The sequence below is a fragment of the Thunnus maccoyii genome, chromosome 24 (assembly GCF_910596095.1).
Source record: "Thunnus maccoyii chromosome 24, fThuMac1.1, whole genome shotgun sequence".
NCBI classification, from domain to species: Eukaryota; Metazoa; Chordata; class Actinopteri; order Scombriformes; family Scombridae; genus Thunnus; species Thunnus maccoyii.
This window is the reverse complement of record NC_056556.1, coordinates 10,771,116-10,795,311: the sequence shown is the minus strand read 5'-3', so window position 1 is coordinate 10,795,311 and position 24,196 is coordinate 10,771,116. Positions and strand designations below refer to the sequence as shown.

Genomic DNA, 24,196 nt, shown 5'->3' with positions numbered 1-24,196 from the left:
ATTTTATAGGTGTTTACAAAAAAATAAACGAAAGTGCGGTTGTGAAAGTGCTGCTATCCAAACACGTCGACATGGAGAAGATAAACAGAAAAGTAGCACCGCCGCTGTTGACGTTGTGTACATCTGAATTTTGCGTATAAACGCGGCTTTACACGTCGTCTTTATTACTTTGATCTGTATTCTATTGAAGCAATATCGTCAAGGGAAAAGCTAATGTAAGTTTTGCTGTTTTGTGATGAAGTTAAAGTGCGTGGTGTCTAGCTAGCCAGCTAACATTAGCTCCAGGCTAGTGTTGGCCAGCGAGTCACCTATCCTTGCTTTTGTGAAACGTAACCCTTAACTAATGATCGATTAAATGACTATATTGCTCCTTTTTAATTTTCCAGTTGTTGTAATGTACCATTTAAAGTGGTTGTCAGTGGCCTGTAGTTTAAAATGACCTCCAAATCTTACTCGGACAATTTCAAGTCAACGTGGAGGCCCCGCTTGTTAGCTTCTGACAAGAACAGTTGTTTTAAGGAGGGTAAAAAACAATTGTGTTATGAAACAGTATTTTTTCGTATTACGACCAAATTAGTAATTTCTTTTTATGTTTTATTGCTTCCACGTGGTCATTGTTAAATTGCTAGTCAGCAATGCACTGTAAATATGGTCAGATGTGCTTGTTTTGGTCCAAATTTGTTGTATGTCTTGGTAAAAATGCGTAAAAAAACATAAGGAGTTTACCGTAGTTGACGTTAATTCACCTTTTCTCTGTAATTATTTTTATTGGGAATATGCAGTTAAGTAAACATGAGTTTGGAAGCAGTGAGAAATGTATATATGCTCATAACTGTACTGTATATTACTGCAGAAATGTGTGACTCTGACTACATATTGAACTTTAGTATTAGTATGTAAAATGGGTTTCTTTTCTCAGTTGACTGTATTACAGTCATTGTTTTCTGTTCATGCCTAATGGATTTTCATGTTGGATTGTAGGGTCCTGACAACATGGACAGTGACCTGAGTCCCCAGGATAAAAGAGACTTGGACAAGTTCATTAAGTTCTTTGCCTTGAAGGTGAGAAGCTTTGATATCACATATGACTGAAGAAAAATATAGATGTAGCGTTGGTGACCAGGATATTTTGAATCCTGGGGTGCCTTCAAGTAGCCCAAAGTCTGCCACACAAAGTGTTGGTTCATAAGAAAATATTTCCTTACTTGGTACACAGATAGTTTTGGTGCTATTTGCCCAGACTTTGAGATCTCTGGAATTTCTGCCTGCACACCCTGTGATAAACTTTATTTATGTTGCTTACAGCATTGAAAAAAATCACATTTAAACAACAGCAGCAACATTTTTTTCCACAAAAAATGTCCCTGTGAGAAATATTCAGTTTAGTAGTTTTTTAACGTCCTGTTTGTGTGTTTGTAGACTGTCCAGGTGATAGTCCAAGCTCGTCTTGGAGAGAAAATCTGCACTCGCTCCTCGTCATCACCTACTGGATCTGACTGGGTAAAATAATTGAGTCATTCTTTTATATTTTGCTATTGTAATGATTGTCTGGATTTAAAGTTCACTGTAAATCTCCACATACCTGTAGCTAGTTTGGATTCCTTCCTCTATGAAAATGTATGAGTGTAAATTTAAGTAATTGTCTATTTTTATTATTTCCTCCAGTTTAATTTGGCCATCAAAGACATCCCAGAGGTGACTCATGAAGCCAAGAAGGCACTGGCTGGCCAGCTTCCAGGCATCGGGCGCTCAATGTGTGTCGAGATCTCCCTGAAGACGTCAGAGGTAAAACCTTTGACCCTAACAGCTGGAAATAAATATACAGTTATTTTTCAGTCAGTTTTAATGTCCTTCTCTGTCTCACTCAGGGTGACTCAATGGAGTTAGAGACTTGGTGCCTGGAGATGAATGAAAAGTGAGTGGATCTTTTTGCCTTCGCGCCTGTTTTGTTTTTAATCATTTTAGTGGACAAATGTTTCAGAAAAAAAAGAGGTTTGTCAGAGCTGCCAGTGTTTACACCTCTATGAGGCTGCACAGTTTGCACAGGATTTATCTGTTGTAATGGAATCAGTTGCCCCAGTGTTTATGCGGTAATGATTCATCATGTGCAGCACTTGTGATGACTGCTTCTCCCTGCCAGGATTTTATAAGGATTAAAATATTGCTGTCTGACACCTCTACTAAACATGAAGCTCTGTGAGTCAATGAACCGTAAACCGAACAAATAAATCACAGTCTACAACAGCTAATTTTTAATCAATATTTAAAAATTGAAACTTGGCTTTAGTGCCTCCATTGTGAGAGTCGTCTCCATATAAAAGTATCTGTGCTGTGGGGTTACTGCAGTCTGTTGGGTAGAACATTGTGCACTTTTGTGGTTTTATTTATAAGGAAGTATGGAAGGAAAAAAAAGGAAATAACCAGCAAAAACAACAGACTACTGTGTCCATAAAAAGTAACAAACTGTAGAGATATTTCTAACATTAAATTGACATTTATCTGGACTACCACCACGCTGCTGTATTGTAATGGGTATTTTCTGTCTCTACTGTAGGTGCGATAAGGACATCAAGGTGTCGTATACGGTTTACAACCGTCTGTCTGTCCTTCTGAAGTCTCTGCTGGCCATCACCAGAGTAACACCCGCCTATAAACTGTCCAGAAAGCAGGGACACGACTATGTCATATTGTACAGGTGAGTGGACTCACAGCAGGTTTCTGTCTTCTTTTTGTCTGCAGCCAGCTACACTGCTTTCACTTGTGCTGTTTTTAGTGAACACTCAGTCCAGTCATCTAAACCTAAACATTTCTTCTGTTTGTATCTAGGATCTACTTTGGAGAAGTCCAGCTGAGTGGATTAGGGGAAGGTAACTGAAACCTCAGCTTCTCGACTGACATGCTTTAATCACTGAAAACAAGACTCGGAACTAAAAGCCCCACTAGAAGCTGTGCTGCCCCATGTGACTTTAAAACTGACAAAAACAGGCCTCCACATGCTTCCAACACCAGTTAGCAAGTTCCACTGTACACAAGTTTATGCACCCACAATGATATACATATTTTACAGTAGACTTAACAAAACTAAGGTTTTTGCACTGTGTTGTACTTGTGTGTAAAATGTCAAATGTCAATGTCAAAATGTCTATATTTAAAAGGACTTGAAAACATAACAATATCTTCTTCTTTTTATTTATTCCTGTCACTAACTCGTGCAATAAATGCATTTTAGAATATGTAATAAAACTCACTGCATTCCATCAGCTGATATGCTTGTTTACTGAAGTTTATTGTTGTCTGTTTTAAGGTTTTCAGACAGTCCGTGTCGGTGTTGTCGGTACTCCTGTTGGCACAGTCACACTTTCATGTGCCTACCGCACCAACCTGGCATTCATGTCTAACAGGTAACTAACACACTATATTGAATCCAGTCTTAAATTTATTGATTACTAACCATTTCTGAAAGGATTGAAAATTGAATATGTTTGAAAATATGACTTTTTTTGTGTTATTACTCTTGACAAGTCAGAATTAGTGAAACCACTGTTGACATGTCGTCCTCTGCAGACAGTTTGAGCGGTCAGCTCCCATCATGGGGATCATTGTGGATCACTTTGTGGATCCTCCCTGCGGCAGCCAGCGTCCTGCAAACATGGGACAGCCCTGCAACTACAGGTAGTTTTATGGAAATGAAAACTGTCTCATTAAAATGTGCTCTTGTCAGAAGACAAAATGTGAAGGTTAATTCTCCATCTGTTTAAAGCTTTGCTGCCTTCCTGCTAGGAGGTCAGTAGGATGTAAAAAAGTCGACTCATTAAAGTAAATTATTCTGTGTTTGTCCAGAGCTCCGGATGACGAGGAGGGAGGACAGTTTGCAGGAGTTCAGGATTCACAGGAGGTCTGCACCACCTCCTTCTCCACCTCCCCTCCCTCGCAGGTAACAGGACACACTCACTCGCTCATCTTTACTGCTTCTTTCTTTAACCTGTGGCTTCTTCGCTTCATTTTCATACCTGTTTTTCATTTCACTTTCTCTTTTCTCTCTTTGTCTGTTTCCTTTCCTGTTGTCTTTTTATTGTATGTTTGTGTGTGTGCGCGCTTTATCTCAGTGTGTGTGTACACTGAGTCCTTCTCCCTCTAAACTGTCCAAGCCCCTCCCCCTGGACAGTCTGCAGTTCCCATTGGCTCCTGGACTTGTCACTCACACTGTGAGTCTACTCTGGCCACTGTGAGAGTGTGTCTGTGTGTGAGACGCTGTGTGTGTGAAACTGCACACAATGGATTTCTTTCTTTCCTTTCTGTTGTGGTTGAATTCATTGGTTCATAGAACAGCTGTGCTGCAGTTTGTTGCTTGTTTCCATCACACCTTCAGTGTACAGTAGCTGCAGGGTTGATGTCAGTGTGTGTGTGTTGATCCTTTGTATGTCAGAGTTGCATTAGAAATTTAAAGATGAGTTATTTTGTGCCACCATCACTTTTGAATGCATTCAAACTTCCATCACTTACACATGTAGAGCTTCACTTACTATAGCTGTAATGTTGAAACATTAATTTTCAAGAATGTTTTCCATCATAATGTTCTTAATATACATAACATCTACCATAATAAAAAACCCATAAGCCATCTCTGTAATCCATGATATATTGTAATTAATATAAATTCTCTCATTTTCTGTGTGTGTGTGTGTGTGTAGCTGTATACTTCCAGGTTATGCTACCAGCCTCCCGCTCTAGCAGGAGCTGCAGAGCTTTGTCACCCTGCAGCCAATCCAAACCAGGTGATTCATCAATCAGTCACCAATCAATTCACTTCACCTTCAGGTCCATAGTAGAGCCTGACCAGTACATCAGCACAGCCAATGTTACTGACTGATTTTTTTTTTTTTTTTTTTTTAATGTCAGCTGATTAGTAACAAGAAATTAGATCATGATATTAATATATATCTTGATTATAGTACAGTTTTTGGGTTTGAGCTAATCCTGCACATTTAAATACCTTACAAATCCTAATATATCCAGAGATATTTAAGGATAGACTCCTCTGTTTGAATTTCTAGTAAAATCTTTGACAGTTGACAAGTTTTATATAATCTCATACTAGTATACATTACATTGTCACATTACCCAAATGGGCTACTATAGTTTGTTCACCAGAAAGCACTGACAAGTTGATCCAGCTTCTTTTAACTCTCAAATATCAATATTGGCTTCAAGACCTCTGTATCGGTTGGGCTCTAATCCATACTCCACAAAAGAAAATCAGAGATAAAAACAATCTATATTAAAGATTTTTGGCCAAAAATTTAAAAAAGAGCTGTTTATCAGTTAGGTGATTTAAGAAATAATCCACCCTTGAATTCTGTTACACTGTTAGACATCGTTTTTAGTGATGAAGTGTTATGTTTTCAGTGTATTTTAGCCATTTATAAGCACTCTGCTGTATCCTTGGTGTTAAAAGGGGAACAGATTGTACTATTTATAATTTCTGTGGGTCCAGTTTTGATTTGATTTATCTTAGTAGGTGTAATGTACCCTGAAATAGTAGATATAAATATTTACTTAATGTTGAGAACAAGTTCTTTAAAAATAATTACAAGAAATTGGAAAGCCCAAATAGGAAGAACTGTTGTAGCAAACTTAAATTAATTAAAATTTAGCATTAATGTAAATGTATGGATAAAATTAATTAATTTAATTAGTGATAAGAAGTCTAATCTGCTGTAACTCTGCACACGTTTTCCCTCTTCAGCTATTGCATGCTGGGAAGGAGGGCGGGGTTGTGTTAGTTCCTGCCCAGCCTCCTCATGCAGCTGATGCCCATCTGACTGTAGACCATGTCCCCAACACACCTGGCAGCAGGTAACACTCTGCTGACATCACTTCAACTTCAGCACCTACATGTACAGCAGAATATAAAGTTCACTAGATCTTTCTCCCCAGTGGTGATGACGACGGCCTGACGCAGAGCGGAGAAGGAAGGAGCGATGGACGGAGGGATGAAGGGAGGAGGAGCGTTTCTCCTTCTGACCCTGTAGAGTCTCTCAACGCATTCACGAGGAAAGTGGGAGCCTTTGTCAACAAACCCAACACACAGGTAAATAAAATATAGTCTTTTTCCTGCTTTTTTTTTTAACTGTCCAAATAGTGATATAAACACACAGTTTTCTGACTTGTCTCCTTTGTAGACCCTCCAAGCTAAACCTAATTTAACTTCAAGAAGGAAGCCTTTTGTCTGTGTGACTCCTGTTTTCATGATGTGCGTTTGCAGGTAACAGCAGCCAGTCTTGACCTGCCGTTTGCTGAATTTGCTCCTAGAGGCCTGGACTCAGAGGAGAACGATCCCATGGTAACTGGACATATAAAAGTACTTAAAACATCTGATAGATAAATCTGAGTCTTATGCATACGGTCGATATTTTCTGTGTGTGTGTTCAGGTGCAGCCTCCAGACTCTCCCCCCTGCCCGTCCCCCCTGCAGGCCAGCCTCCACTCTCAGGGCTCCGAGGGATCGGGGCAGCAGGACGACTTCGTCATGGTCGACTTTGTACGTACCTAATGTTGGATTCTCTTTATCACTTCTGCTCGCTGCAGTCTAGGAATTTGTTTGCTTGAGATTGAGACTATGCTTTGTTACATAAAACAAAAATAAAAAAGATTCTTTAAATGCTTAAGAAATTGAAAAAAAATGTCTCTTATCTGTAGCGGCCAGCCTTCTCTAAAGACGACCTGTTGCCGATGGATTTGGGCACCTTCTACAGAGAGTTTCAGAACCCTCCACAGCTGGCCAGCCTCTCACTACACATCAGCTCCCAGTCAATGGCTGAAGACCTGGTAACACGTTTTGCTTTTTATTCTGATTATGATGTCTGAAGGTTAAAAAAAACCCCACCAAAGTCCTGCAATGAATATTAGTGGTAACCGTGATTTGTGTTTTCTGTCTGCAGGACTCACTGCCAGAGAAACTGGCCGTCTACGAGAAAAACATTGACGAGTTTGACGCTTTTGTGGACATGCTGCAGTAGAAGAAAACTGGCTGAAAGGAGAGAAGGACTCATGTATGAGGGAGGACTGAATGGATGATGACAAATCAAAGAAAAGAGGATAAAAAAAGAGAATGAAAGGGAGAAGCAGACTCAAGGCTCTCTAGTTGTTTGTCCTGTGAGAATCACTCAAACTAAATCACCATGTTTTAATGTGAAGCCCATCCCCCCCCCCCCCCCCCCCCTCCCCTGTCCACTTCGCTTCCCAGCTTGTACAGATCACCCTCTTCACTGTAAATACAGACTCATCTCCTCTGACACTGACACACACACACACACACACATCCCCCTCTCCAGTCTGGTAGTGTTAATTCAAACTTGAGAATCTGTATTTTCTATGTGGCACAAATCTCTCATTGTCAGTGTTTAATCAGAAAATCTGATTATCATGTGGTTTTCTGTCACTTTAGACAGCCATGCAAATCCAAGGACAGACTGCCTGCACTCATGATAGTTTTTATTAACCCTCTCCCTGCTGAACACTACCAGCCTCTGGCCTTTCTGATCGTATCTGCGCTGAAGGTGACAGATCAGTGATGCGACTTTAGAGATCAAACTGTTGGTGTGTAACGAGCTGAAACTGAAAATATTGAAAAGCTGGTCTTGGCAAATAAATTGCACTTAACCTCACAGTGGAAGAGCAAATCCTCTCCAGGTAATACTAGTCTTTTGCTTATGAGACTAGAGTGTCATAATTACACAACTGACAGTCTTGGTGGCAACTTCAAAGAAATTTCCCCCCCCTAGCCAGATTTTCCCAGCTGGTCTGGGGATTTAAACTGCCAACCTCCATGTTAGCAAATGGCCCCGATGGAATTTAAAGTAAATTAATTGCATCCCTAATGTGTTAAGAGAAATAAACATTTTCACTAGCCAGTACTACTACTTACACAACAGCCGTGCAGTAAATCCTGTGTTTATGAAGGTTATAATGTGGTAAATTGGGGGGCCGTAGTATGTGGTGCTGTTGAGATGTGTTGCATAATATTTAAAGTTTCAAATGGGGTGGACAAAATATTAGAAACACCTCAATCTAACAACTCAACAGTAACACAAACTACAGCTTCAAAATGACCATAAACTAAAACTTATAACCTTAATGAAAGTAGATGTGTTGCAGGGCTGCTGCATTAGTTTTCTACTAAACTGACAATGTATTTACTGTAGGATGTACGACATGCATTATGTATATTTTGGGATAAACACATGTCCAAGTGTCAACACAAGGCGACAGGTCACCATCCATGACTGTTTGAGTCAGGTTGAAAGCTTTAATTTAAACTTTTTGTTGCTGTTGGTCTAGATGTCCTAATAAAGCATGGCTGCCCTGTTGAAACAACTGGTTTTCTGTCAGTATTAATGCCTGTTGTCTTCAGTGATCAAATAGCATGATTTATCAGGAACATGTAGATCTTAGTTTTGCTAGTAAGACATGGAAAAAACGTTCCGATCTAGTGTTCTGTAATAAAATGCTAATTTTGACTTTATGGACTTTTAAGCCTATAAAAAGGAAGAGTTTGATGTTTAGGGAAATACATTTAACCACGTTCTTGCTGAGGGCAAGATAACTTGTTGAGATAACTTGAGGTTGTTTGGGAAAACCCTAATTGATGGGGGAAGCAGACTTTTCCATAACACCTGTTGGCTATTGGCTTAATAAAGACCGAACGGGGGGAAAAAGGCTAACCTAGCTATATCCAGGTTACATGTGGTTGCCAGACAACTAGCAGATTCCAGATAGCACATAAAGTGTAAAACTAGAATCGATCGTTTCGGTTGTTGTACAGTACAAAAAAACCCCACAAGAAACTGCTTTGAGAGCTGTAGAGTTGCTGATAGGGTTTTTTTTTTTAAAGAACCTTTGGACAGTTCAAACCTTGGTAACCTCCGGGGCTGAAAAATGAAGTCAAACGCGGAAGTGCCAAACACCTGCATTCTTTCTAATGGCCATCAGGGGGCGACTCCACTGGCTGCAAAAAGAAGTCCGATTGTATGGAAGTCTATGAGAAAATGACCCTACTTCTCTCTTGATTTATTAACTCGGTAAACTGTTTCCTAATGAATTTATGGTCTCAATCGCTAATTTCTAGTCTTATTCAATACAGCATGATGTTCATTTAGTAAATTATGGCCCCATTTAGAGTAAAACAGACGAAAAAGCAGCGTGGCTACGTTGTGATTGACAAGTCGCTACCACGGCGACAACGTTGCTTACGTAACGTAACCATAACGTATAGGCGTAGCTGCTGCTATTTCGCACTATGTTTTCAGTTAACTAAAGTCAATTGTAACATTTTGCTCGCCGAACAAAAGTCTTGTTCAGCGTTTGGTTGTAATAAAAGACCCACCAGTGAGTCGGATAATCAGTTTTTCCGGTGAGTACATTTTGTTTTCACGGTTTTAGGCCTGTTTCTCGCTAGCGAAAATTAGCATTAGCATTATCACTGATTGTAAATGCACCGTGCTAACCAACCTGGCAGCTAGCGCTGCCCGCCACCCTCTCGTTCAAATATGGTCACTTCTGGCTCCAAAAATCAAACATGGCGACGGTCGAGGCTTCAAAACGGCAGTTCACAAACCAATAGATGACTACGTTCATTTTTTTTTTTATACACAATCTATGGTTCGCACATCAGGGTGATAGCTTAGCATAACACTGGGAACGAGTAAAGCTTAGTGCCTGCTGGCTTCATCTCCTCGTCCATAGAAAGACAATAAACGCATTTCTCAAAATGTCCAGCTATTCCTGTAATAAATAAATAAAAACAAAAAACAAAAAAAACACTCATTTTTCAGAATTCTCAAATGGAATTTTATTGTTGGTAGTTTCTGGACTTCCATCACATACCTGCAGGGCTGCAAAGGGTCAAAACCATGTGAGAGTATGGTATAGCACGCGTTTTACAAATACTCTACATTTCAAGTTCCTCCAACTTGTCACGCTTTGTGGCTGTGACTAACTACAGGTTATTGCGCTCCTGTTCTGAGAGCCCCTTACCCTGCTACCTAAAGGGGCTGAACCGTTCCGCAAACATCTTCATTTCATGTCCTGTGAACAGCTATCTGGAAGGCTATGAGGAAAGCTGCTAAAATTCAATGTCAACTCTCCCAGACAACGATGATGTAAATTCACTAACTATTTATATTTTCTAGAGTTAGCCACTTAACAAACATGCCGTTACTTCGGAAACATACCCTCTGAGCTGTGGCAGACAGAGGCCGTCTCCCCCCAGGTAACACTGGGAACACGGAACGAGAAAAGAAATAAAATAAAAATACAAAAAAAAAAAAAGATTCACAGGAGACAGGCAGTGATCGCCCTGTGTGCATTTCCATTTCATTCAACTGCTCAGTCCACTAGAATGTCCCGTCCCCATTTCCCCCCATTATGGCCCCTCTGAGCCTGACTGTCCAATGAGTTTGTGTTGGGCGACGTGGAGAATGGAGTCCCTCTGGGCACACATCAGGGAATGGTTGGAAACAAAACGTCCAGATAGAAGACATGTGACTGCGCTAAGACAGGGACGACTTCCTTGGATACAGGGTGAAAGTCTTTGAGGTGGATGGCCAATGTCCTCCATTGTCGTAAATATCCAACCTGCTCCCTCCAGTCGGCTGAATGTAGTCGGAGGTTGTATAATAGTAGGGTGGAGGTGGTGACTGGGGGGGGGGGGGGGGGGGTGAAGCCGGCGTCCATACACACTACAGATCAGAGCAGGAGGAAGAAGAGGGAGTGTATGGAGATCCAGGGGCTCAACTTTTCTTCATGGGCTTTTTAAAGAGCGGGGAGGTGGCCGGGGTTATAGGCTCAGGCAGTATTCAGTAGGTCCTGTATGGCTTTCTGCTGCGTCTCGTTCAGTGTCGATACACACTGTGTCCATAATCCTGCTGACACCTGGGGGACACACAACAAAATGGTCAAACTCTGGACAGTGTCACACACATTTTATTCATTTATATCCACTAAAAATCCCACACATTGGAGAGTTTTTGATCCTAAGCACCTGTCAATAAAACTTAGTGTGCAAGAATTTGTTCAGGCTTATCCTAAATTCAAACTACTGTCAAAATATGGAAAAGAAATTTGTCAAATGCAAAATTCCCACTGTCTAAGTGTGTATAAGTGAGTTGCATTCTGATTAATTTGTCAGTGATTTTTTTTTTTTTGAAAAAGTGATAAAACCAGATGTAGTTTCTTGGCAGCAGAGTGACGGCTCACCTGTACTTGACGGATGACATTTGCCAGCCGTTTGCTGCATGGGTCTTCACTCTTCACCGATTCATTTGCAACACCATCTGCGATGATGAGGAAAATTTTGGGGAGGTTGGAGTTGTCTGGTCCGAGGACGATGGGGTTGTTGCTGTGGAGAGGAAAAAAAAAAAAAAAAAAAAAAAACAGTCAGCAGGAGGGAAATAAACAGGAGAAAGCTGTTTCTACATTTCCTGGTTAACAAGGGGCTTTAGGTGGTGGCAGTCGTACCTTTCAATCAGGTCACACAGGAAGTCAAACGTGTGGACGGCCTCCTCTTTGTCCTCATTGAGCGGTAGCCAGCTGAGCCAGTGGGGAAGGATCTCATTGACATTGACACACTCTGGTCGGAACCTCATGACCTTTCCAACAGCGGAGATGCAGTTCTCTGTGGCATTGACATTCTCCTTGGAGCGCGAGTCAGCTGCCTGGATGACTCTGACCAGCAGGGGGATGGCCTCTGGACCAGGAAAACAGGGCGGACACAAAGACATTTACATTTAGCTACCATCTACAAGTTTTAATCTGCCAACAACATCTAAATTATATGATTCCCGAGGATCAGTACCAGGCCGTACCTGTACAGAATGGGCGGTAGCTCTCTCCTCCATACTGAGCCATGACGCCGACACCGTAGGCGGCCGCCTGCCGAACCTCGGGGCTTGTGTCACACAGCGACTGCAACATCGGCCGCAGGAAATACTCAGCATATTTGAAAGACGAGGGGCTGCAGTGCTCCACCACATCGTCAAAGATGCACAGACCCCACTGTCTGTCAGCCCACGGCCTGTTGGGACACTAAAGCAGATGCAAGACAGTTTAGTCAGTAACTGTTTAACTCAGTGTGTGATGTGAAAGAAGATCAGAGTGGGCCATGTTCAAAACTGTTTGACACCATCTACAGTAGTGGTCACTTATTTGATACTGGCCCCAATTCAACTTTTAGTGAGGATACAAAGAAAATTGTACATTTTGCTGCTGAACCAAAACCGTGAGCACCGTCTGCAAGTCACTGAATCAATTAATAATATAATATATGAGTACAAACCATGAAAGTACTTACTATTAGCTGGACAATGAGCTGCAGCAGCTGTTCAAACCAAGGCAGCACCTTCTCCTTGTAACTACTGAAAACTGAGTGCAAGATGTCTGACACTTTGGTCAAGATGTACACATCATTCTCATCCTGAAAAGAAAAAAAAAAAAAAAAAAAGGAAAAACATTAGGAGAGCTGGCACACTCTTACATTATCATTCCCACAAGATGGGGTTTCATGTAGCATTTATTGGGCATAAAATGACCGCTTTAACTCCTTGAGTGATGTGAAAATATTTACCTCGTCTTGTAACGATTCCTCCACCTGCTCATCATAGTCTTCATCCTGTCTCTTAGCTGTGAAGGACAGAAGTGTTCTTGTGAGGATTATGTAGTATCATTGTCTTTCTGTAATACTTTTCCTGAGTTGGTAATTGACACAGGGAAATAAATAACGTGGAAATCATGTGAGCTGAGTTCTTTGTCTGTCCCCAAGGCTTCTTTGAAGAGTAGTCTTGATTTGTATAAAATGTATTTATCAAAGGGAAAATTTTAGAACAAAATAATCTATGATTGTGATGATGCCTCACCCTGTCTGAGCTCCTGATTCTTAAAATGTTCCTCCAGCTTCCCTTTCAAGATGCCGCCCAGCTCCTCAAAATGCTCGTTGTTCAGACAGCCGTCTCCCATCAATTCAATACACTATAAACAGAAACAAAAACACCAACATCAGTCAGATAAAAAAAACCTGGTTCTTTAACATTAGATTAGATATGTTCCGACATTTTGTTACACTGGAGATGCTAATAATCATATTGTCCATCTATCTAATCTATTGAAGGGACTAGTTTAATAGTATATCCATTGCTGCTTCATCCAGTATTTCTTTAGTTACTCTGCAGTTTTTCCAAATCAACTGTTTCTCTGTCGGTTTCTAGCTTTCGTTTGATTTGACATCTATTTCTATTTCTTTCTAACCCTAACCCAAACTGAAAGACAGTCAACTAAATCCCTCCCTTAAATAATCTGAAAATAACTTAACCTCAGTCTACCTCTTTATTGTTAACATAGTTCCCTGTGCTCTGCCACATTTAGCAGGAACATTTTCTTCCAGGAAATAAATGACAAAAAAGGCTTTGGTTTGTTACCTTGGCAAAAGAATGCATGATTTCTGACAGGACGTCCGAGTCGGGCTCTGTGCCGATGGCCTTGATGAGGGCATCGCACATGAAGAGCCACATCTGGGTGAGGTACTCTGGTCCTCGAACCCGTGCGCACTCCAGCAGCAGGGGCATGGACTCAGCTGCTGCCACCCGCACACGTGAGACAGTTAAGGAAACAACAAACCCCATCGTCTAGCTCCTTTTTCTTTCACATGGCTTAAAACTTTGGCAGCAAAAGAGCTTTAAAGTAATGAAATCAATAAAGTTTAAATGTCATTGTGTTGGCTCTTGTTGGTTGGTGGACACACTTATTATACTGGATGTTAGAGGACATTAGTCCAGCCAAAATGTTGATGATGATGTTGATTGGACTGGAATTTCAAGACAAAGCTGCTTTGCAGTTTCAGCCATTATTCATGGATCAAAGTTCAAAAAGGCATTGTCTATGAGAAGGATATCATCGTGGAAGTAGAACTTGAGTAGAGGAACCATCAGCTTCACCACCTGCTCCGTGTACTCCACAAAACCCTCCTTCAGCTCTTTGGCATAACACACCTGGGGGAAAAAAAAAAAAAAAGAAGCAGATCAACCTCAGCATCTAGATTTAAACAGTGGCTTTACATCCCTGCCCATTTTATGTGTATGATTAAAACTCAAGTGTGTAGGATCCTGACAGTGCGTCTCAGTATCATTCCTCTGCTATAGTGGACTAGGCTACTCACCAGCATCTGGCAGGCAGTGGCCTTCTCCTCCAGGCCGGCCGTCTTGATGCCAAAACTCTGCTGGTCTCCCAGGTTGACAAACTCCCAGCCATCATCCTCCGATATGTTCTCCATGTCCTGGGCTACAAGACACAAAAAAGTTTTACACATCTTTCATTTTGGTTTTCATTCAGCGACCACTGCTATTACACTGTAAAATGGAGCTTATGGTTATTACTATCATTTTATGTTAAGTGATAAATTGCAACACCCTGGAAAAAAAAGAAACTTTAAGTTCCGATAAGTGTAGAAACATCCAAGTGTTTTTAGTGAAGTTGTTCAGAGTTTCTGCCAGAAAAGTTGTTAGGCCTGGCGGGGGGTCAAATCAGGCCCAGCGGGCTGCCGGGCTTGCAATACACTGGCGGAAACCCTGCTGGTCTTCACACAGTCATAATATGCATAAAAAGACTCAAATGTGATACAGGTTTAATTTCTTAACTCATTAACTACTTAACCACCAAAATTTAATCAGCTTCAAACGTGGTCATAGAACATCCATTAGCTCCCTGCTGTTTGAATAATTTTCGTCCAAATGAACCCACTGCTATAGTGCTTTTAAAATGGCCGTGGCATCACACAAAAAATACATTTTCTGTTTAAAAAAAAAAAAAAAAAAGAAAAAGTATGAAATTACATCACAGATGTCAAGGACAAAATGAGACCAGTCTCCTTACAACAATGTAATGTGGTGCATTTTCTCCATAGAACTGTGTCTAGTATACAAGGTAAAATACCTTCATTTACCAGAAAACAGCCAAGACTCGGTTAGTTATGTGGCCAAATGTAAGCTGCTACATCCATGACTGTTGAAAACCTCTGTTGAGTTACTTACTGTCAAGGAGGGCCACCTCAGGCTTGATGGAGGCCGTCTTCATCAGGGGGCCCATCACCACAGGCAGGTACTGCTGAAACTCCTTCCCCAGGATCTTGCACATCCGGGCCCAGGCTGAGATCATGTACGAGATCTAAACCACAAAACATGACAGGTTGGCTTATGCAGCAACAGAGCTATCGTAAAAACTGTTTGGTCCAAAGTTACATTCAAGTCTTTTTACCTGAGGATCATCATCCTCCAGGTCATTAAAGTCTGTCTGGGTCTTGAGGAGCAGCTGCATGACAGCAGAGGCGTCCGGCATGAACTAGAGAAAGGACAGAGAGACATTTGAAGACAATAGTTGATGTGAGTGAATGTGAAAAAGCAAGATCATGTGTTTTTTTTGGCCCATATTGGTTGGACAAAACATCCACTACAGTGAGCATGAAACAAGTCCCCTTATAGGCTTCCAACCTTAATTTAAGCTCTCTGAATAGTTTGATGACATCCTGTGCAGACGTACCTTCTCCTTGCCGACAGCCAGGCCGATGAGGCTGATGCACTCTATGGTCTTTCCACGAAGCAGCCGCAGCTCCTTCTGCACAGCGTTTTCTACGATGTGTTTCAGTGAGGGCATGAACAAGTCGTAGTATGGCACAAACTTCTCCTCAGCTGTGTCAGCTACCGAGGCAATGGACGTCACCACCTGCTCCAGGACCAGTTTGGTGCCCTTCTGGATCAACTGGGAAGAGAGAAACACCAACAGTGAAGACTCCTGACAGCCATGAAGGAGACTTATACCTTTGTATGGATATTTGTTTATACCTCTTGCAGCTTGGCAACCATGATGACGTGGAGGTGCTGCACCAAACTGTCCAGATAGGGGATGAGCAGTGATTTGGGACAGTCCTCTGTAAAGTTAATGAGGGCGGCGGCAGCGTGCGCCTGCACCCGAGGGTTACTCTGGTCCTCCATGGTCTGAAGCAGGGCTGAAATCACCTGGAAGGGAGGAGGATGCAGGGTCAGAGTGTTCACAATAGTAAACTTTTACCCAAAATCTAATAAACAGAATTTACAGAACATGTAGCCATCAGAAAATATATCAGTTTTCAGAGATCACATTTAATTGTAGTTACCTTATCGTGAAACTTCTTTTGGAAGGTCGGGGCAAAGTCTGTGGCCATTTGTCCAATAGCATTGCAAGCAGCATACCGCACCCTCGGGTGCTGAGGAGGGAAAAGGAAACCAAACTCAAAACCACCATACAAGATAACAACTGCTGCGCACACAAGTCCTATAACATTCCTGACCAGACAAGAGTAGAATTTGAGAGAACAAACAAAACAAAAAAACCCTCTATTGTACTCTATTGTCACTATGTAATTATAAATAAGTGTACCATAGGGCATGTGCTGTATCTTTGTATAAAACAACCAAGTTTGAAGTTGTGTGTCTTACAGGGTCGGAGCAGAAGAGGAGGACGAAGCTGACGATCTCATTGAGGATGGCCTCCATCTGCTGGTGACAGCCCTCACCAATGGCCGACAGAGCCATCAGCCCAGCGTGACGGTACTTCCAGTCAGCTAACAACAAACACACTCTGTTGATCTCATGTTCACACTGACCAATTTTTAAAAACAACAAAAAAACCCCTATGTACATTAAGTTTTGGGCGCTTCGTAAGCTTTAAACTTGCTTCATAAACAAAAAAATATTTCTTTTGGTTTAGGTAACATGTTTCTGCCTGATAATACAGCTACGTCTGCACTACGTTATCACAGTATTCACAGTTATGGTTGACTTTTCATGCAAATGTCAAATCTCTGCAAGATGCAAATCCCCAATATCAACCTTGAGATAGTTTCAGTCCAAATTTGTGTGAGGCTGTTTAAATATATTCAGTGTGCAATGTATTTACTTACAGTTCTGCAGCATCTGCATGATGTGCTGTTTGATCATTGGCAAAATGATCTTTCCTCCCAGACCACAGGCGATTCTGTCCAGAGCACTTTCCCCAGCCACAGCATTACTGATGGGTGACAAGGAACAAATCTCTCAGATGACAGATAGACACAGTGTATGACCATACTGAAGAAGCACTTTGCATCAATGAAGAGACCCCCCCGCCCCCCCAAAAAAGTGCATTTGCAGTTTTGATCCCTCAGCTTCTCTCCTCAATCTAGATGTCAATATTTATTAATCTCCTATTTCAGTACTGGTGATGTATAAGGTTCAAGAAATCTATCCAGAAAAAAAAAAAAAAAAAAAGTAGCAGTAGTGCTTTAGATCAAGAAAGTACAGGAGAGTCAACCATTAGGAGATCTACAAGGAACTAATCTGTGAAATAGGTGGGTGTCTTATTCTCACAGGATAGTTGATCAAAGGTGGGGATAGCATGTTTGTTTCTGAAGTGATGGTGATATACCACACTTTACCTGTCAAAGTCATCGTCCTCCAGCTCATCAGCCATGGCCCACTCATCGTCTTCCTCAAGGTCCACCATCATAGCCAGCATCTGGGGCACTGAGCACACAACACATAAATACTACAACTGCCTGGAGTATTTTACTTTTATTTTTAACTTAATGAGTTAGTAGAGGAACAGTAAGACAAGTTAATGGATGGTGAACCAAATTCTCACCACTCTGAGCCACAATGGCAGTGTGTTTCCTCAGCATGGCCGCTGCAGTCTCGGATAAGGTGACAATGACCTCCAGTGCCAACTGCCTCTGCATGTTAGTCAAGTTGGTGTCTGCGCACAGCTGAGGAGACAGGATGATCACGTTGGTCAACAGGTGCAAATAGAGCTTTCAATAAAACAGGTTATTAAATTTATAATACTAAAATATAATAACAGATCTATATGCAAATATGACTGTATTAACTGAACTGTATTTAAAAATATTAAGAACTTTTAATACACTTATGAGACTGCGAGGTGCAAACATTGTGAAGTTTTAGGCTTCATTTGTGTATCGAGCAGTAAAGTGATATTTCTGCAACAAGGTGTTCCAACTCACCTTCAGACAGAGCTGCAGAGTGGCCTCCAAGTTAGGTCTCAGGTATTTTGGCGCTGTGTCTGCAATTTCCACCAAGGACTTGAGCACAGAGTCGTCTCCCTGGTAGCAGGACTCATTCACTGCCTGATCAAAAATAACAGAAGCCGGGGTTAATGTTGCCATTGCATTCATTCAGCAGTGACTGGCTGCTAACACTGACTTTACCACAGTCTAAGGCCTTAACTTCCACTGCTGTGAGTCAGTGAAAAAAAAAAACAAAACCTCACCAAACATTGTTTTAGTAGAGCTAGGGTTTTGAAACATTTATTGCTGTCGTGGAATAACTACAGGATTTAGGTTGTCCAATATATCAACATAGCCTAGATTGATGCCTCATTGTCTGGTGAGGAGAAACATGTACTTAACTTACTTAATAATTACAGGTGGAAAGAACAGCTACTGTTCTGTTTTTTTTCCCCCCTTTTCTTCCTCTGGGTTCGTATTGAGTAATTAACTTCCTTATTCTGGATTCAGTGCAAACACTGTCATCTCTACATAGCCTGACAAGGAATGATAAGACACGCTACGCTTCACAGTAAAAGCAAACAAGCTGCAAGTAAACACCACAGCTGTTACTTTGAAGTTCCATCCTCCATTTGCAGATAAGTTTCCTTATTTATTTTTGACATACTGAGTTTATATAGTCATGAACACAACATGGGGCAAAACAAGACCCAGACAAAACCACCCTATATACACACACACACACACACACACACACACTTTCTCCTGGTCCTATTACTGTATGATCTAAGCTAGCATTAGCTAATGCATATATATCAAACTCTATGGGTAATACAACATTTAGCCTGCATTAATGGGACTGCTTAAAAGCCATTAGTGGAGCAAAGGATTACATACAGGCATCATGTAAAACACTGCTCTGGCCAACCAGTTCCTGATAGTTGTGTGAACCCTAAGATAGCATCCATAACTAATGTAGAGGGCACTGTACAAAATGATTTGATGCACTGAGGCAGTTCACATGATAGAGAGAGGACTTATTATCTTACCTGCAGGATGCCCGGTAGCAGGTCAGCAAAATGCTTCAGCAGTGCTGTATTGCTTTCATTGGACAGAACAAATGATGATGCAGCTCGGGCCGCCAGGGTGCGGATCTGAAGGATAATTTTCAAAAAAATTAAATGTGCAATCATATAAATGAGGAAATAAACTGCCCTACAACTGTCCTAAAATCTTACCTGTGGGTTTGCCTGGTCCTGCATGCACTGAACAAGCATGCGCTTGATAACCTCCATATAATGCTGCTGCTGGTTGCCAAAGATTCCTGGGAAGTTCCTAAAACAAGGCATAGACACACACATCAGCTACCGTATTTCATCCTACACACCTAAATAAAAGATCTGAAATAAAAGCAGGAGCTCACCAGAATATGTGCAGGGCAGCTTCTCGCAGGCCGACATTGTCAGAGTTGACAGAGTCAAACAGGAACTTGAGCACCTCTGGCCACTGGTTATTCCCATCATCATCTAGATTAAAGACACCAAAGATTATTAATGGTCAGAATTTTGTCACAATTCAGTTATATAGCAATAGTTAATTGTCACCCAGGAAATAAGCCTGTCCCCCAGCCTTGAAAATTCTCCAAATGTTGGCAGGTATGCAAGTGTAGTTTAGAAAAGAAAAATCAGTCTGCCTGCAGCAAAAAAATCAGATCAGAATATGTAAAGGAAATCTTTAAAAGGAGCATTACCGATAAGGTTGCGGGAGAGCTCAGCTGCAATGTCGCAGACCTTCTTGCGGATGTTAGGTGAAGTCTCCTGTTGGATGCTGGTCAGCAGCTCTGTTTTGATGGCTGTCTGCATCTCCAGGGTCAAGCCTGGGTAGATCTCCTCGAAGGATGATGACAGCAGCCGTCGCAGAAGCACTGCTGCCATCTGTCTGACCTGAAAGGACAAAACATGGGTTTCAACATTATATCATGCTTTTCACCACAGATCCAACATGAAAGTCCTTGACTTAACAAATGTGGTGGGAGTAACTAAAATGTTTAGTCACTCTTTAAAAAAAAAAAAACCCACAGTGACAAAACCCGCAGCATCTTAGAAAGGCAGAGTCACTCTCCCCGGGCCAAGCACCTCTCTGCCTGCTCCCATTTCAAGACTCTAAAAATATCAAGCCTGAAGTAAAGAAAAGGCGAGGAAGCATGAGGGACCAAGCAGCTGGTGGATTCAGAGTAAACATAACTAACTAAATGCCAAATCTGTGACTCACAACAAGCCTTCGTGTCAGGGTGGTGATGGCCCACATGTGATGACCGGGCTACATTCTTAAAATGCCATTGATGTTGCACCTTGTCAAAGCAAAGATATTGCTGTAATGCGGGCAGGATTCCCATTACGGACATGCTTTGCCTAACTTTCCAACACTTCCAATGCTTTCACACTAAATGTTCTCTGTTCCTGGTACAAACATGTTTTATATCCGTGTCAGGGATAATACTTAAGGCACTTAACTGATATTATCGATTGACTGGCAGGTGCTATATAATCTCAAACATAATTCCAGTGCAGGATTTAACTACCGTCCTAAGAGAATGCATACAGTACATTAAACCCTACCCATGAGCTTGACTGACCACAACCAAACCAAAAAGCTGATAAGATTTAAGGTTTGTGGTTTTCCTCTGATTCAGGCTGAAAGGATAAAATGTCTCATGCTAAAGAAATTTATCAGTGTTAAATGTACAAACCTCCTCTGCAGCAGATGCATCTCTGATGGCCTGCAGCAAGAATGTGATCTTTGTCTGACCCGGGATAGTGTCATAGGCTTCCTGCAAAGACAATTAATGGACAGTGGTAAGAATGAGACATGCCATTTGGTGAATGCTTACAGATGCAAATACCAGAGACGCACAACTTAAGCCACGTGGAAAATGAGAAAGTATCATATTCACATTGTTACCGTCAAAGAAATGGCATTCTGCACATGCCTGTAATTCTACACTGATACATTTCCTGCTGAAACAAATGCTAAGGCTAAACAAAATGTTTAGAATTTCATGAATCAAAAATGGGTTTGGCTATTCATAAGCGCATTTTGTTAACTGCATGTTTATTGCTTGTCTGTAAGCAATCAAGTTATAAGTTAACTTTCAAAAGACTACTGCAAATCTGTTTATCTTTAAGGATATAAAGTCTTTTCAGTGGTGAAAGAATAATCAGGACATAACAAAGCTGAACTTGTAATTTCATTTATTATTAGGACAAAGTAAGATAAGATCTGTCATATAAAGTCACTTGTTTGGGGTTTAGTTTCACTCCTATACTCTTTAAATCTAGCAGTTTTTCCTGATCCAGTCTGCTTTGCATTGATATCAGAGCTGAAATGGTGGCCTTTGTTGTGTTAATGTACCGATACTGTCAACACCCTGAGGCTACTTTACTTTAAAGCTTTCCACAGGCCACTGGAAGGCTTTTTGTGAAGTATCTGAAGTGTTGAATAATCATCACCCAAGTTAGAATCTGATAAAAATGTTTCTACATTCACATTCAGACACTTATCAGATCGGTTTTAAAATATAGAAAGACAAGAAGCATGTCACTGATGGGGAAATTTAACATAAACAAAGACGACTGTTCTGATGCACATCGTGTGCCGCCTATTTGTTTTGATCTCCACACTGTTCTAAAGCTGGTTCATTAAAGCCACATGAGAAACACAAATGCACATGATGCTCTATGGGGATGGACTGAAACCTTGGATGTGTGCTCTGAGGAAAATATCACCAATGCCCATGTGCAAGTGGCGCTTGCGGTATACAATAATTGTGTTTCTTTCGTCAAAGTGAAGAGATTAAGAGAAACCCTGTTAACAGCCACATTTCTGCTGGACAAACATGATCATGTGGCCATAAAACCCCTTTAAATAGTTTTCTTGGTTGTTTTTAAGCATGCACATTTGCATGACAAAGATGTCAGGGCAGGGAGGAGTATCAAAGTGGCAGCAGTGTGGTGGGGGAGAAATCTGATTATTGACCACCCGCATTTGATTAGAAACTGGCTGCATGGCCATATCAACTAAATGTACTATTACAGTGCAAATAAACAATGGGAAACTCTTGCCATAACATGATTTATGACCATAATCTGCTTTTTTGTGGCCGAGTATTGTCATTTACTTCACATCGACTAACATTCAAGCTTTTACTAAACATTAAGTAATCCATAGTATTCTATGGACAAAGTGTCATCTTCAACTACTATACTGGGCTGTAATAAATGTACCCAGGGCTACGAAAAAGCTCTGTCAATGGATTACACAACTTATGCATGCAACCAGTTCATCCTCAGACACTGCACAACCTCAAGACTGTTGCAATGCTGTACTTCATGGCTTGCCGTCCATCCCACCATGTCTTTAATAGCATAAACTAGGGATCTGGATACCTACAAATGTTTAGTAGCTGTTGTCTTTAGCTGTTAATATATGGGTTTAACAGTTCTTTGCGGATGGATCAATTCCTATTATGTGTGTAAGATAGAAAGGGGAGGGTTTCTATAAAAGGATGAATTCCAGTGAGCTTAGCATCGCGGCAGACAGTCTGTGTTTTATAAAGAAAAACGCTGACTGCTAGTGAGAGGGGGAGTGTGATAAGATTCAACCACCTCATCCAAAAGTCGGGTGCTGAAGAGGGAAACCGGTAACAATGCTTTGACCGCGACAAGCGGCTAATCGTGGTGGGTGGGAAAAAGTGAATAGGCCAGCTAGACTCAGCCGAAACAAATCCTCTGGGAGAAACTAATCCAGAGAGAAGGGATGATACCGAGACGAGCTTTCGACATGACGTGGCTGAAAATGAGATAAATAGCCTCATGAGTGACATTAAACCAAAAAAGGAAGGCAAGAGCACGTTGTGTTTAAAACACTTTCACTGAAAACGAATGAAGGCCACTGCTAATCCATCTCGCCCTCTGAATGAACTGGCTTAATAACTCCTTCTTTAACGCTACCCAGCGTTGTCTTGTTGCTCAGCAGTGTACATACGTGACATACATTTAAGTTTATAATGTCAGACTTCATATGTTTATTAATCTTTAAGCAGGCTGGCTAATGAAACTAGCCACGTAGCTTCATGCTACTTCCTGCACTCTAGCTAGATGACTAGCTTCACTGTCAGCTGAGCAGAAATTAGTATTCGTTTGCCCAACAAACGGGACATTTCACTTTGAATCAAACCGGACTAAGCGTGACACAAACAAACGAACAACCACACAGTGTCACGGCTGTGTTCGTATCTTTAGGATGTATATTATGTCCACATAACTACGCAACACGGCGAAGGTAGTTAGCGTTAGCTGACTAGTACTCGGCGTCGGCTTCACAGCGCACGTGGGCTACAGAGCTTGACGGTTAGCTTTCGGTTAGCGGTGTTTTCTAGATTCGGGTGAACTTGTCACCAGTGAAAACATCTCCGTTTCACTCTCTCTTACCTCTGCTTGTTTCCTGATGTTGTTGTCAGGGCTCATCAGGTTACCCAGCAAGAGGTAGAACTGCTGCTGTTCCGCCATTGCAGTGAGTGAGAGCCAAAAAAAAGGACCAGCCGGGTGGAGAAGCGGCGAGTTGAGCCCGGGCCGGCAGACCCAGTGTCGGTCACACAACGCTGCTAACGGCCCATTGGCGTAATTCATCAACTCTACTGGCCGTTGATTGGCCAGGAGACCTCTCGCAAACACACCCTATTGGCTCACACCGATTCTCAGCGCCTATTGGATGGAATCGGCACAGGAAAGTGAATGCGTTGTTCCTATTAGCTCATAGTGAATAATTGAAGCGCGGGAAATTATTCAGTTAATAATAATGAAAATGAAAATGATGAGAATGTAATAAAGCTATAATAACAATAATAGTAGTAAAATAGAGCGAAATAAAAGCTGGATTAAAAAAATGAGATAAAATAGATTAAAAAGACAAAAAAGATGAAATACAATAAACTAGATTTAAAAGCAATAATAATAATAATAATAATAATAACAATAATAATAATAATAATAATAATAATAATAGAGTTAAATAAAAGTTAGATTAAAAAATACATAAAATAGATTAAAAAGACAAA

At 41.2% G+C, this 24,196-nt stretch overlaps 2 protein-coding genes across 4 annotated transcripts; one reads left to right on the top strand and one right to left on the bottom strand.

The window, feature by feature from the left end:
• Positions 1-68: 68 nt before the first annotated feature.
• atg13 (ATG13 autophagy related 13 homolog (S. cerevisiae)) lies at positions 69-8,375 on the top strand. Of its 3 annotated transcripts, XM_042405206.1 has the most exons (18): positions 69-215; positions 982-1,062; positions 1,420-1,500; positions 1,666-1,785; positions 1,869-1,915; positions 2,555-2,695; positions 2,827-2,867; positions 3,305-3,401; positions 3,565-3,672; positions 3,841-3,934; positions 4,107-4,205; positions 4,692-4,775; positions 5,747-5,856; positions 5,938-6,091; positions 6,266-6,343; positions 6,433-6,540; positions 6,699-6,827; positions 6,941-8,375. In XM_042405206.1, the coding sequence occupies exons 2-18, from the start codon at positions 994-996 to the stop codon at positions 7,016-7,018; spliced, it is 1,638 nt and encodes a 545-aa protein (XP_042261140.1). In that variant the 5' UTR covers positions 69-215; positions 982-993; the 3' UTR covers positions 7,019-8,375. The 3 variants fall into 3 exon arrangements, with proteins under 3 accessions (XP_042261140.1, XP_042261139.1, XP_042261138.1); XM_042405205.1 differs by lacking the exon at positions 4,107-4,205 and having other exon boundaries at positions 70-215; XM_042405204.1 differs by lacking the exon at positions 4,107-4,205 and having other exon boundaries at positions 70-215; positions 2,552-2,695.
• Positions 8,376-9,824: 1,449 nt separating this feature from the next.
• kpnb3 (karyopherin (importin) beta 3) lies at positions 9,825-23,746 on the bottom strand. Its single transcript, XM_042404997.1, has 26 exons — positions 23,571-23,746; positions 20,831-20,911; positions 19,832-20,024; positions 19,505-19,607; positions 19,320-19,416; positions 19,131-19,235; positions 18,079-18,201; positions 17,700-17,820; positions 17,494-17,581; positions 16,981-17,087; positions 16,517-16,641; positions 16,195-16,284; positions 15,884-16,057; positions 15,582-15,800; positions 15,300-15,383; positions 15,077-15,209; positions 14,206-14,327; positions 13,942-14,038; positions 13,469-13,641; positions 12,911-13,022; positions 12,622-12,677; positions 12,349-12,471; positions 11,864-12,083; positions 11,517-11,745; positions 11,256-11,397; positions 9,825-10,931 (listed from the first exon to the last, which is right to left on the bottom strand). The coding sequence occupies exons 1-26, from the start codon at positions 23,646-23,648 to the stop codon at positions 10,845-10,847; spliced, it is 3,282 nt and encodes a 1,093-aa protein (XP_042260931.1). The 5' UTR covers positions 23,649-23,746; the 3' UTR covers positions 9,825-10,844.
• Positions 23,747-24,196: the final 450 nt, after the last annotated feature.

What these genes read in the sequence shown, in the direction of transcription:
- atg13 (XM_042405206.1), top strand. Translation starts at nt 994, where the DNA reads ATGGACAGTGACCTGAGTCCCCAGGATAAAAGAGACTTGGACAAGTTC. An exon ending in CACCTACTGGATCTGACTGG is followed by an intron (nt 1,501 to 1,665) that starts GTAAAATAATTG and finishes TATTTCCTCCAG; the next exon opens with TTTAATTTGGCCATCAAAGA. An exon ending in CCCAACACACCTGGCAGCAG is followed by an intron (nt 5,857 to 5,937) that starts GTAACACTCTGC and finishes CTTTCTCCCCAG; the next exon opens with TGGTGATGACGACGGCCTGA.
- kpnb3 (XM_042404997.1), bottom strand. Translation starts at nt 23,648, where the DNA reads ATGGCGGAACAGCAGCAGTTCTACCTCTTGCTGGGTAACCTGATGAGC. An exon ending in CTCTGCAGCTCTGTCTGAAG is followed by an intron (nt 17,821 to 18,078) that starts GTGAGTTGGAAC and finishes CTGTCTCCTCAG; the next exon opens with CTGTGCGCAGACACCAACTT. An exon ending in GAATCAGGAGCTCAGACAGG is followed by an intron (nt 12,678 to 12,910) that starts GTGAGGCATCAT and finishes TGTCCTTCACAG; the next exon opens with CTAAGAGACAGGATGAAGAC.